General features: G+C 46.1%; 1 protein-coding gene across 1 annotated transcript in view; it reads left to right on the top strand.

The window, feature by feature from the left end:
* Positions 1 to 12,772, top strand: part of LOC130128449 (glutamate receptor ionotropic, kainate 5-like) — a 175,608-nt gene that overhangs the window by 34,144 nt on the left and 128,692 nt on the right. The window contains exons 3-4 of the mRNA XM_056298057.1: positions 9,054 to 9,090; positions 10,819 to 10,983. Coding sequence (XP_056154032.1) covers positions 9,054 to 9,090; positions 10,819 to 10,983 — 202 coding nt within the window. The remainder of the gene's footprint in view (positions 1 to 9,053; positions 9,091 to 10,818; positions 10,984 to 12,772) is intronic.

The raw sequence follows: 12,772 nt of genomic DNA, 5'->3' as shown, positions 1-12,772 counted from the left end.
GTTGGCTGTGTAAAGGCATCAACGCGGATCGAACACGTCATGAAGTCCAGGGAGTCTTTTTTTCCTGTTGTTGTCTGAAATTCACATGCGGTGCTTCTGAACTGAGCTGTTTCATGTTGCCCCCCACCCCCATCTCTGTTTCATTTCTAAATACACTCTCTCACACTCACACACACACACACATATGCAACATGGCCTCTTACAGTTTTTGATCAGTGGAGGGTTTTTATATTTCAGTAGTGAAAAACAGCATCCTCGCTGCTGAGCAGTGGCGGCGGTGCTGGGCTTAAGCCTGTGTCGGTGAGAATACTGACCGGGAGACAGGATGACTCAGTCCGAACACCCCCATCTGTCTCATGTTCTCCCTGATGGTGATACCGTCTCCCTGTGGAGACGCTGAGCCCGGAGTCTGCTGCAGGCTACGGACGCTGGTATCGTCTCTGTGCTCGTTTTAACCACGAGCGATGCAACTTGATCTGCAGTCGGTCAGAAAACCAAAATGCTGGATCGCTAAATGTGCAGCTGGACTGCAGCAGAAAACATGCACTTGTATCGCAGATCAAACCCTGCGAGTAGTGGAATAGAATTAACAACAGAAATGGATTGTAAAAGGTTGTGCTGGATAAGATTTGCCATTTGCAAAGTTCCATTGGGCGGCGCAGTGGCGCAGGGGTTAGCATGGTCGCCTCACTGCAAGAAGGTTCTGGATTCGAGCCCCGGGGTAGTCCAACCTTGGGAGGGGGGGGGGGTCGTCCCGGGTCGTCCTCTGTGTGGAGTTTGCATGTTCTCCCCATGTCTACCTGGGTTTCCTGCGTGTGCTCCAGTTTCCTCCCACAGTCCAAAGACATGTAGGTCAGGTGAATCGGCCGTACTACATTGTCCCTATGTGTGAATATGCGCGTGGGCCCTGTGATGGCCTGGCGGCCTGTCCAGGATGTCTCCCCGCCTGCCATCCAGTGGCTGCTGGGATAGGCTCCAGCATCCCTGCGACCCTGAGAACAGGATAAGCGGTTCGGATAATGGACGGATGGAAATGTCCATTGTTCCTTCATTTGTGAGCTCCCTCCCCCACTAGTCAGAGTAAACAGCGTCTTACATGGATGGGCAAGACACGGCGGCACGGATAAAAATTAACTTTATGCACTCTACAACCGACAATCCTCTTTTTATTTTCTTGTTTCTGGACAGTAATATGTCCAAATGCTCTCAAGCTCCGTTAATTAACGAGGACCCTCGAGTCTCGACCTTATACAGTTCTTCTAGAAGCTGGCCTCTGTAGCTGTGAGGCTACAGGACGCAACCAAAACCAACGTTTTAATATGTATGTATTCCCAATGTATCTCTAGTATTATTATTTTATTATTATTATTATCATTATTATTATTATTATTATCATCATTATTATTATTGAGGAGAGGAATGAAAGTCAGTAGGAGCAAGATGGAATACCTATGCGTGAATGCGAGGGAGGACAGTGGAATGGTGAGGGTGCAAGAAGTAGAAGGGATGAAGGTCTGTGAGTATGAATACTTGGAGGCCAACTGTCCAAAGTAATGGGTAGTGCAGAAAAGAGGTGAGGAAGAGAGTGCAGGCAGGGTGGAGTGGGTGGAGAAGAGTGTCAGGATTGATTTGTGACAGAAGGGTTCCAGCAAGAGTTGAAGGTTTACAGGATGGTTGTGAGACCAGGTATGTTATATGGTTTGGAGACAGTGGCACTGACAACAAGACAGGGGGTGGAGCTGGAGGTGGCAGAGTTGAAAATGCTAAGATTTTCATTGGGCGTGATGGAGGAGGACAGGATTAGGAACAAGTATACGTACAGAAATATTGGGATACCTAGCCATTACACCTACCGGAGCTTTTATGACATCCCATTCTAAATCCGTATGGAGTTGGTCCCCCCATTTGCAGCTATAACAGCTTCCACTCTTCTGGGAAGGCTTTCCACAAGATGTTGGAGTGTGTCTGTGGGAATCTTTGCCCATTCATCCAGAGGAGTATTTGTGAGTCAGGAACTGATGTTGGATGAGAAGACTTGGCTCGCAATCTCCGTTCTAGTTCATCCCAAAGGTGTTCGATGGGGTTGAGGTCAGCACTCTGTGCGGGCCAGTCAAGTTCTTCCACACCAAACTCACCCAACCATGTCTTAATGGACCTTGCTTTGTGCACTGGGGCACTGTCATGCTGGAACAGAAAAGCCCCCCCCCCCCCAAACTGTTCCCACAAAGTTGGAAGCATAGAATTGTCCAAAATGTCTTGGTATGCTGAAGCATTAAGATTTCCCTTCACTGGAACTAAGGGGCCTAGCCCAACCCCTGAAAAACAACCCCATACCATTATCCCTCCTCCACCAAACTTTACAGTTGGCACAATGCAGCCAGACAGGTAATGTTCTCCTGGAATCTGCCAAACCCAGACCCGTCCATCAGACTGCCAGACCTAGAAGTGTGATTTGACACTCCACAGAACACGTTTCCACTGCTCCAGAGTCCAGTGGCAGCGTGCTTTACAGCACTCCATTCAACGCTTGGCGTTGTGCTTGGTGATGTAAGGCTTGCATGCAGCTGCTCGGCCATGGACACCCATTCCATGAAGCTCCTGGTGCGCAGTTTTTGTGCTGATGTTAACGCCAGAGGAAGTTTGGAACTCTGCAGTTATTGAGTCAACAGAGCGTTGGCGACTTTTACGCACTATGCACCTCAGCGCTCGATGACCCCGCTGTGTGACTTTACACCCGCTGTGTGACTTTACGTGGTCTGCAACTTCGTGGCTGAATTGCTGTTGTTCCCAAATGGTTCCAATTTTCAATAATACCTCTTACAGTTGACTGTGGAATATCTAGCAGGGAAGAAATTTCCCGAACTGATTTATTGCAAAGGTGGCGTCCTATGATAGTGCCACGCTTGAATTCACTGAGCTCTTCAGAACGACCCATTCTTTCACAAATGTTTGTAAATGCAGACTGCATGGCAAGCTGCTGGATTTTATACACCTGTGGCAATGGGTCTGAATGAAACACCTGAATTCAGTGATTAAGAGGTGTGTCCCAATACTTTTGTCCATGTAGTGTATGTTAGAGGGACAACTCAGGTTGGACAATTGGAGACAAAGCAAGAGAGGCAAGATTGAAATGGTTTGGACATGTGTGGAGGAGAGATGCTGGGTATATTGGGAGAAGGACGCTGAATATGGAGCTGCCAGAGAATAGGAAAAGAGCAAGGCCAAAGAGGAGGTTTATGGATGTGGTGAGGGAGGACATGCAAGTGGCTGGTGTGACAGAGGAAGATCAGAGGACAGGAAGAGATGGAAATGGATCATCCGCTGTGGCGACCCCTAATGGGATCAGCTGAAAATTGTCGTAGTAGTAGTATATTATTATTATTATTATTATTATTATTATTATTATTATCTGTCTATATATCTTTCATTTCCCAAGAGTGGATATTTCCAAACACATACCAAAGCCCGTCAGTGTATTTATTTCACCAGCGTGTGACTGCTCCTCAATGGGGGAAATGAAATAAATGTCTGCTGTTTTCCTGCCCTGGTAGTCTGATTCATTCTGGCTGCCTTCCCACTCACTTTCCACTACCTCGTCTGTGGAAGATGATTTAGGCTTTATGTGTTTTGTCTCTTCTGCATTGAAGAGTGACACCGGTGGAGTTTCTCAGCACTGAGTTTGTGACGCCACGCATCGCTCTTCCAGTAGACTGCATAGCGCCTCCTAGTGGCATTACAACAGACCTACAGATACTCTCAACTACTGTATCATTAATGGACTCACAGGACTCACACTTTTATTCCATGCTCTCAATTACTACTATTACTATAACTACTAAAACTACTATATAAACTAAAACTCATCCCAGAGGGAGAACACAGAATATGACAATGTCTTTCCAGCAATGAGTGGAATTACAACAATTTTGCACCATGACTTCATGATTTGGAATCACTATAAATCAGAATCAGATTTATTGGCCATGTCTCCACGTACAAGGAACCCCCCCCCCCGTTTTTCTTCCATTTGTACTTGGCCAATTATCCCACTCTTCCAAGCTGTCCCGGTCACCGCTCCACCCCCCTCTGCCGATTCGGGGAGGGCTGCAGACTACCACATGTCTCCTCCGATACATGTGGAGTCACCGGCCGCTTCTTTTCACCTGACAGTGAGGAGTTTCGCCAGGGGGGACATAGCGCGTGGGAGGATCCCGCTATTCCCCCCACCCCCCAAAACAGGCGTCCCGACCGATCAGAGCAGGCTCTAGTGCAGCGACCAGGACACATACTTACATCCGGCCTCCCACCCGCAGACACAGCCAATTGTGTCTGTAGGGATGCCTGACCAAGCCAGAGGTAACACGGGGATTCAATCCAGCAATCCCCGTGGTGGTAGGCAACGGAATAGACCGCCACGCTACCCGGACGTCCCACATACAAGGAATTTGACTCGGTTTGGCTCAAATAGATCACACTAAGCAATATCCATCCATTCATCCATTATCCAAACCGCTGCTCTCGGGGTCGCAGGGATGCTGGAGCCTATCCCAGCAGTCATTGGGCGGTAGGCAGGGATACACCCTGAACAGGCCGCCAGGCCATCACGGGGCCGGTTTAAGCAATCAATATTCAATACAAAATATAGACAAGCTATGATAAGGACAAGAGACAATTTGCAGTCCACTATATACAATACCTATGATATACACCAACAACAGCAGCAAAAGGGTTTGGGGTAAGAATACTTTAAATATGTCAATAAGTTATATACAGATAACACTTATGCACAGCAAGCGGGTACATTAACTGAAGTGTTTTAATGGATATTAATGCACTGCGATAATTTACTGACGGTAATGCATCAGGAATATTGCACATAAATCTACTTTACATAGTCATTAAGTATGGGGTAGAGAATGAACAGAGCAGGCTTGCGAGGCTTGTATATCCCTCGCTTATAAATGCTTAAAGTTGTCCAAGACAAGTTTCCCTACGGGGGCTATAAAGTATACTGCATCGCATCGCATTAATCAGTATCCGAATAACATCAATCCCCAAAGATTTTAGAGAATAATTCCAGCTTTGACCCACCGTCCCCCACCTTCCTCCGTCACTTCCTCTCCTTCTATCTCTCCATCTCGCTCCATATCTGCTGGAGTCACCAGTTGGTGTGTGGTGGTGCTGACACAGAGAACCAGATAGTGTGTAAACAGAGATAGTGTCTTAAAAAAAAAGAGTCTTTATCTGCCCTCCCAGAACGGCATTCTGGGTAGTCGGACGGCTCCGTATATAGATAGATGTTGCCCTAGTGCTCTGGGAAAACAAACAAAACTAATCTCTATCTTGTTGATTTTCTGATAAAAACACATTTCTCAGGGCTGAAAATGTGGCTTCAGCCAAATAAGGATCTCGGACCCCTCTGTGTAATGTGTTTTTTTCTTCTTCTTTTTCTATTATTCTCAGAAAAGGCAAATACATACCAGAACTCCTTCAGTTCCCTGGGGGGGTGGGGGGGGGTTACGAAACAGTATTTGTTGTATTTCATACAATATTTGGTGCAATTCAAACAGTATTTCATTCAAAATGTCATGTACTTCACACAGTATTTGGTGTATTTTGTACACTAGTTTTGATGGAATTCAGATGGTATTTGGTGTATTTCATATACAGCGGTGCTTGAAAGTTTGGGGAACCCTTTAGAATTTTATACATAAATCCATAAATATGACTTAAAACATCGTCAGATTTTCACACAAGACTTAAAAGTAGATAAAGAGAAGTCCAACAATTGAGACAACACTATTGTAACCGGTTATTTTCTTGCCCGGTGCGGGATTCGATACGAGGTGTACTGCGCCACAAGGTGACGTCACTAACCGTTAGCTAGGGGCTAACGTGTCTTATTAGTAGTTTACAGTCGTCACCCTCTCCCGGAAGCGCGCCCTCGCGCTTTGTTCTTCCCGCGCTCCGAAGAGACTTCCGAGGATCTGCACACTTCCGGATCCCACCGCTGCCACCAATGTAACCGGTTATTTTCTTGCCCGGTGCGGGATTCGATACGGGGTGTACTGCACCACAAGGTGACGTCGCTAACCGCTCGGCTAAAGGATCAGACCCGTTAGCTAGGGGCTAACGTGTCTTATTAGTAGTTTACACTATTATACTTGTTCATTTCTTTACTGAGGAAAATGATCCAATATTACATATCTGTGAGTGGCAAAAGTACGTGAACCTGTAGGATTAGCAGTTAATTTGAAGGCGAAATTAGAGTCGGGTGTTTTCAATCAGTGGGGTGACAATCGGGTGTGAGTGGGCGCCCTGTTTTATTTAAAGAACGGGGATCTATCAAAGTCTGACCTTCACAACACATGTTTGTGGAAGTGCATCATGGCAAGAACCAGGGGCGATTCTAGGATCAGAGCTTTAGGGGTGCTGAGCACCCAGAGTGCTGGCCGGCCAGGCAAGATAAATTTGGGGGGGGGGGATAAAACCATTTTCGAAGCATGGGGGGGGTTGCTGTATTTTTGTTGTTAAAATATTACGTTTAAACCATATACTGGATATGGTTTTGACACTTCTTCAGCTTATTAAACATGGACATACAGTAAAAAATAAAAAATCTCTTCCAATTTTAGGGGTGCTGGGGTTCAATTTAGGGGTGCCGCAGCACCCCCAAAAATGGGCTAGAAACGCCTATGGCAAGAACCAAGGAGAAGGGGGAAAAGGGAGAGCCGAAAATCCACGCCGTGGTCTGTCGAGGCGGTACCGACGTGGGAAACGACACAGAAGCGAGTTGAGCCGAGCCGAGCCGGTACTATGTAGTGGAGAAGGGGTGGGTATTCGATGGGCTGGTGCACTGTTTGGGCGTCTTCCTGGCTTTGACCCCCCCCCAGGCAGGGTAACCACACTTCACTGGGGCCTGTTTAATGTGGGACTCCTCCCCTCCCCTTCCCCGGCCGCTGCGTCGACGGGGAGGTTGTCAGCTCGGCGGTACAGCGTCCTGGTTTGTGCTCCAGTGGATGATGAGAGTCCAGCTGATCAGTATGGGTAGAGGCTAGTTCCCATCGATGCAGAGAACGGTCAACTGAGCATGCGCAAGTACTCGTTGCCTCCGTTGTTTGGGTAGGTTAAGGTTAGGGTTAGGGCGGGGTTAGGGTTAACGTTAGCTAATCAGACGCAGAGTAGGGGCGGGTCTTCCTAGAATCCTAGCGCCTGGACGCCACGCGGGGCGTGTGGAGGCGTGGTAGAGGCATGTCGCGCATGCTCAGTTGACCGTTCTCTACTCCATTTCCGTTCTCTGCATCGATGGGAACTAGCCTCTACCGATCAGTATGTGTTGGTTTACGGTATTTGATCGGGTTTACGGTAATTGATCGGGTTTACGGTATTTGATCAGGTTTACAGTAACTGATCGGGTTTACGGTATTTGATCAGGTTTACAGTAACTGATCGGGTTTACAGTAACTGATCGGGTTTACGGTATTTGATCGGGTTTACGGTATTTGATCAGGTTTACAGTAACTGATCGGGTTTACGGTATTTGATCGGGTTTAACGTAATTGATCGGGTTTACGGTAATTGATCGGGTTTACGGTATTTGATCAGGTTTACTAACTGATCGGGTTTACGGTATTTGAACAGGTTTACGGTATCTGATCAGGTTTACGGTAATTGATCAGGTTTACAGTAACTGATCGGGTTTACGGTAATTGATCGGGTTTACGGTATTTGATCAGGTTTACAGTAACTGATCGGGTTTACGGTAATTGATCGGGTTTACGGTATTTGATCAGGTTTACGGTATTTGAACAGGTTTACGGTATTTGATCAGGTTTACAGTAACTGATCGGGTTTACGGTATTTGATCAGGTTTACGGTATTTGATCAGGTTTACAGTAACTGATCGGGTTTACGGTATTTGATCGGGTTTACGGTAAGGCTGGACCCGAATACCCGAGTATTCGGATATTCGTTCGCTGGGTATTTATTCGGTTTCAACTTTGGGATTCGCGTATTCGGGTTTTTTTTTTTAATGTAGGCGATCAATAACGGCGAACTACAAAATAACATTTGTCAGCCAATTCTTGCGCTATATTTATACTTTTTAACTGCACCGCTAAAATGAAATATATATACCGTTTCAGCTAAGGCGCTTGGCCAACATCGCTGTGGCGCATAGCAGTGACGTCACGCTTCAGTTGACTTTGGCCGTTAAAGGGAAAACAAAATGGCGAAGACCTCGGCTGTGTGGCGACACTTTAAATTGAGCGAAGACGAGGCAGCGTGCCAAATATGCTGTTTGAAACTGGCCTACCGCGGTGGCAACACGAGCGTGATAAATCAACCGAATGCTGTAAGTAGTAGGCTGTTCTTATACGGTGTAAAAAAAAAACGAGACTATACTAGCTAGCAAACTTAGCTTAGCTCGTGTCTCTTTTCCAGTCGCCATTATCAAGCTGCTTTTGTCGGCCGTTTAAACAGTAACGCTACACGTGACAAAAACCTGCGGTTAATTTGCTCGGAAAATAATTGCAACTGGTCCGAATAGTTAAAAATAAAACGAGGTGCTTTTTTTAATTTTGAGATACTTTAGTGATCGCCGTAGGGCAATTCCCCTCTGCGTTTAACCCATCCTAGCCGTGTAGCTAGCAGCAGTGGGCAGCCGCCGTGCAACTCCAGTTGTCTTGCCATGCCTCGGTCAGACAGGAGTATTAACCTTAACATGCATGTCTTTTGATGGTGGGGGAAACCGGAGCACCCGGAGAAAACCCACCGCAGACGAGGAGAACATGCAAACTCCACACGGAAGACTACCTCGGATGTACCTCAAGGTTGGACAACCCCCGGGGTTCGAACCCAGGACCTTCTTGCTGTGAGGCAACAGCGTTAACTACTGTGCCTCCCTAATATAATGTGGGACCACCTGGGGCAAAGGCAATTATTGGCTTAAGAAAGCCCAATAATAATTCGTTACGGCTGTCTCATTAAAAGTGTTGTTGGTATAACAGAACTAAGTGTGTTTTGTATCTCTGTTTGACTCTTGTTGGGTTCAGGTTGTAAAACGTTGTAGACTTGGGCTAATAGCTGACGGTATGTGGAACGAGTTGGCCCTGCCCACTGCTCCTAGTTTCATTTCAAGGTATGCGAGTACAGAGAAATGACGACAAAAATCATAAATGAATATAAATCTTACAGGGCGGTGCAGTGGGTAGTGCGGTCGCCTCACAGCAAGAAGGTCCTTGGTTCACACCCCGGGGTAGTCCAACTTTGTGGGACGTCCTCTGTGTGGAGTTTGCATGTTCTCCCTGGGTCTGTGTGGGTTTCCTCCGGGTGTGCCGGTTTCCTCCCACAGTCCAAGGACATGTAGTTCAGATGAATTGGCCGTACTCAATTGTCCCTAGGTGTGAATCTATCAGCCCTGTGATGGACTGGCGGCCTGTCCTGGGTGTCTCCCCTTCTTCTGCCCAATAACTGCTTGGAAAGGTTCCAACATCCCCGCAACCCTAATGAGGATAAGTGGCTTGGATAATGGATGGATGGATAAATCTTACAAATATAAATCTCAAATCTTGAGTTTGTTGGCGCTAGTGTGCCGTTTCTGTGCGTCTGTTTCACAGTGCTTTCTTGGGCATTGTCTTGGATTTGGAGCGTATTATGAGCATTTATGTAGATCTATAATTTATCCATGATAAAAAATTGTCACAAGCTGTTGTGTCTCAAAAAGTGCATAGATAGGACCTTGTTCAACCAAAACCCTCGGGATTACAGACATGTATAATGTACACCAAACCTTTTTGGAAAATTGTTTTCCTTACCAAATAACAATATTGAGCATGCATAAAAACACAACGATACAAACAGTACTGTAGAATAACGGAATCCTTGGCAATTAAGATCTTTAATAAGCCGAAAGACACGTGTTGCACTGCTGTGCCATCCATCTCAGCCAACAACGGAGAAATATCTAGCTGACTCCTTCCACAGTCATCTCCCCCCACCAAAGCTCAGAGTATTCACTATTGATTACTACTGAAGCCTTGGAGCCCAAAAAAAAAAAAAAAGGTGTTCACGACAGCCCTAGTTTATGATAAACCTCAACAATCAAATGTCCCCCATCACCAGTTGCAATTTCGCAGTCTAAGAAGGCTAACCTGTCATTTTCCACATCCTCCCTGGTGAACTTGATGTGGTTCTCCGCAGAGTTAATGTGGTCGGTGAAATGTGGTACGTCCTGAGATTTAATTTTAACCCAGGTGTCGTTCACAAATCTGAACCAATGGCTAGGTGGTGTCCCTGGGTAGGACATCAGAGTCCTCTTTTCCACTTCCTCCATATACAAGTTGGCCACCACAGGTGAGACTGGGGAACCCATAGCACACCCATGTTTCTGTCTGTAGTACTGCCCCCTGTATGTGAAGTACGTGGCCTGAAGACATAGCTTCGGGGGCAGACACACTTGGTCAGTGTTAAAAGGGTGGTCCTATTGCTAAGGGTGGGATCCTCCTTTGATTTCATACGGACTACCTCCATTGCTTCATCAACAAGAACGCACGTGAAGAGAGACTTAACATCATAAGAGACCATCGTTTCATCCCCCTCCATAATGATGTCCCTCATCTTATCCACAACATTCATAGTGTTGTGAATGTGATGTTCATTACGGGTTAAGAAGGTCACTGACTTAATCATACTAACAATAGGCTGTAATGGCACATCTTGTGATTTTCTTAGCTGGATTATTGAGTGTGCATAAAGACATGTAATTTGATTTCTTGAACTCTGTCTTCTATCACCCCCCCCCACACACACACACGCCAGCTGCCATTTTAGATGACCAGTCGGCGTGTGGTCGTGGCGAGCGGCTGGCTCTGGCCCTGGCGAGGGAGAACATCAACAGTCTGATGGAGGAGCCGTCACGTGCCCGTGTGGAGGTTGACGTCTATGAGCTGCAGAAAGACTCGCAGTATGACACCACCGACACCAGTGAGTTCTTCTTCACATTTATGTTCACGCTGTTGTTTTTCCGCACTCCTCCTCTTCTGGATTTTTTTCTCACTCGTTTTGTTTTCATCCCTCACTCCTCCCTCTTTTTCTCTTCTTCTTCTTCTTCATAGTTGTCACGGGGATGTGATGCCCTTCTCGTTGATGTGCATGAATCATGGTCACGTGCACATAGCTATTCTAGTTCTGCTGCACACAGCTACTGTAGTAATACTGCATTTGATTTATTTTGAACATGTAAAAAAATAAATTACCACAAAAAAGATGAAAACAAAATATTAAATTGAAATGAACAATAAACCTGTACAACAAACTCAATAAACCACACAAATTAAATATTACACATTCAGAAAGCATGCAGCTGTTGTAGTTCTACTGCAGGTGTACTCAGTGCAGTACCTTTTTAACAAGTAGAGTAATACAGCAGCATTATGCACGTAGTCTCAGCTGTTAGTCTTTCAAAGGAAAAAAATCCACTGTAAAACCGTTGGCTTTGCATCATCAAGTCAGCTCAGCCATCACTTTATTTCGGCGTGTTGAAGTATGACAGTGTGTGACACTTGATATTTCAGGTCTGTAGCCCACATTTCATTCAGATTTCAGGTCATTTTTCAGACCGGTCATTACACGTAGCCTACTGTCACACTCGCATGCATGTAGCTATTCACCACATCTGTGGAAGTGTTGACAAATCTGTCCAACGGTCCTCGCCGTGAGATGTAGCGCACACTGCGTAATCACACAATATTGAAAAAACTGGAAAAATATGTTAGATTTTTTTTTCATGTGACCTGTTGTGTCAGTTCTGTGCATAATGGAACTGACACATAGGAATTTCATTTTGGAAGCATGTTGGGTCAAGGACAGTCATAAAAAAAATGTGTATTAAAAAAACAAACTGCAGGATTGCAGGCCATGCCCAAGAGGCGCATGGCCATGTGATGGTTTTGTGAGCAGTCACTGAGGGAGTCATTTCCAAAATGGTTTTGTGTCACTTATCCCCAAATAGAAAGATACAAGTGGTAAATATATGTTTATTTTATAGTAGTTTAAGCTTTCTGATCCAGATAATGGTTCCATCCATCCATTATCCAGACCACTTATCCTACAGTCAGGGTCGCGGGGATGCGGGAGCCTATCCCAGCAGTCTTTGGGCGGCAGGCAGGGTGACAACCTGGACAGCCCACCAGGCCATCACAGGGCCAACATACACATTCACACCTAGGGACAATTTAGTATGGTCGATTCACCTGGCCTACATGTGCTTGGACTGTGGGAGGAAACCGGAGCACCTGGAGGAAACCCACGCAGACACGGGGAGAACATGCAAACTCCACACAGAGGGCGACCCGGGACGACCCCCAAGGTTGGACTATCCCGGGGCTCAAACCCAGGACCTTCTCACTGTGAGACGATTGCGTTAACCACTGCCCCACTGTGCCGCCCCCGGATAATGTTTAATCAATAAAATTATAACAAATTTAAAGTTGTTCTTAGTTTTCTAGGGACCCCTCGGAAGCCCTCTCGTGGACCATTTGGGGTCTCCATACCCCATCTTGGAAAACACTATCTGAATCGACCTAGTTTTCATTTTAAGCTACCATGGTCCCTTTATGTATTCATCTTTTATACTTATAAAGGGCTGAATATTATTTTTATATATTATTATTTTTATTCCCTTGCCTACATGGGGATCGGCGGTTCGAATCCCCGTGTTACCTCTGGCTTGGTCGGGTGTCCCTACAGACACAATTGGCCGTGTCTGCGGGTG

This window comes from Lampris incognitus, chromosome 18 (genome assembly GCF_029633865.1).
Source record: "Lampris incognitus isolate fLamInc1 chromosome 18, fLamInc1.hap2, whole genome shotgun sequence".
In the NCBI taxonomy this organism is placed as follows: domain Eukaryota; kingdom Metazoa; phylum Chordata; class Actinopteri; order Lampriformes; family Lampridae; genus Lampris; species Lampris incognitus.
This window is presented reverse-complemented; position numbering and strand designations above follow the sequence as displayed.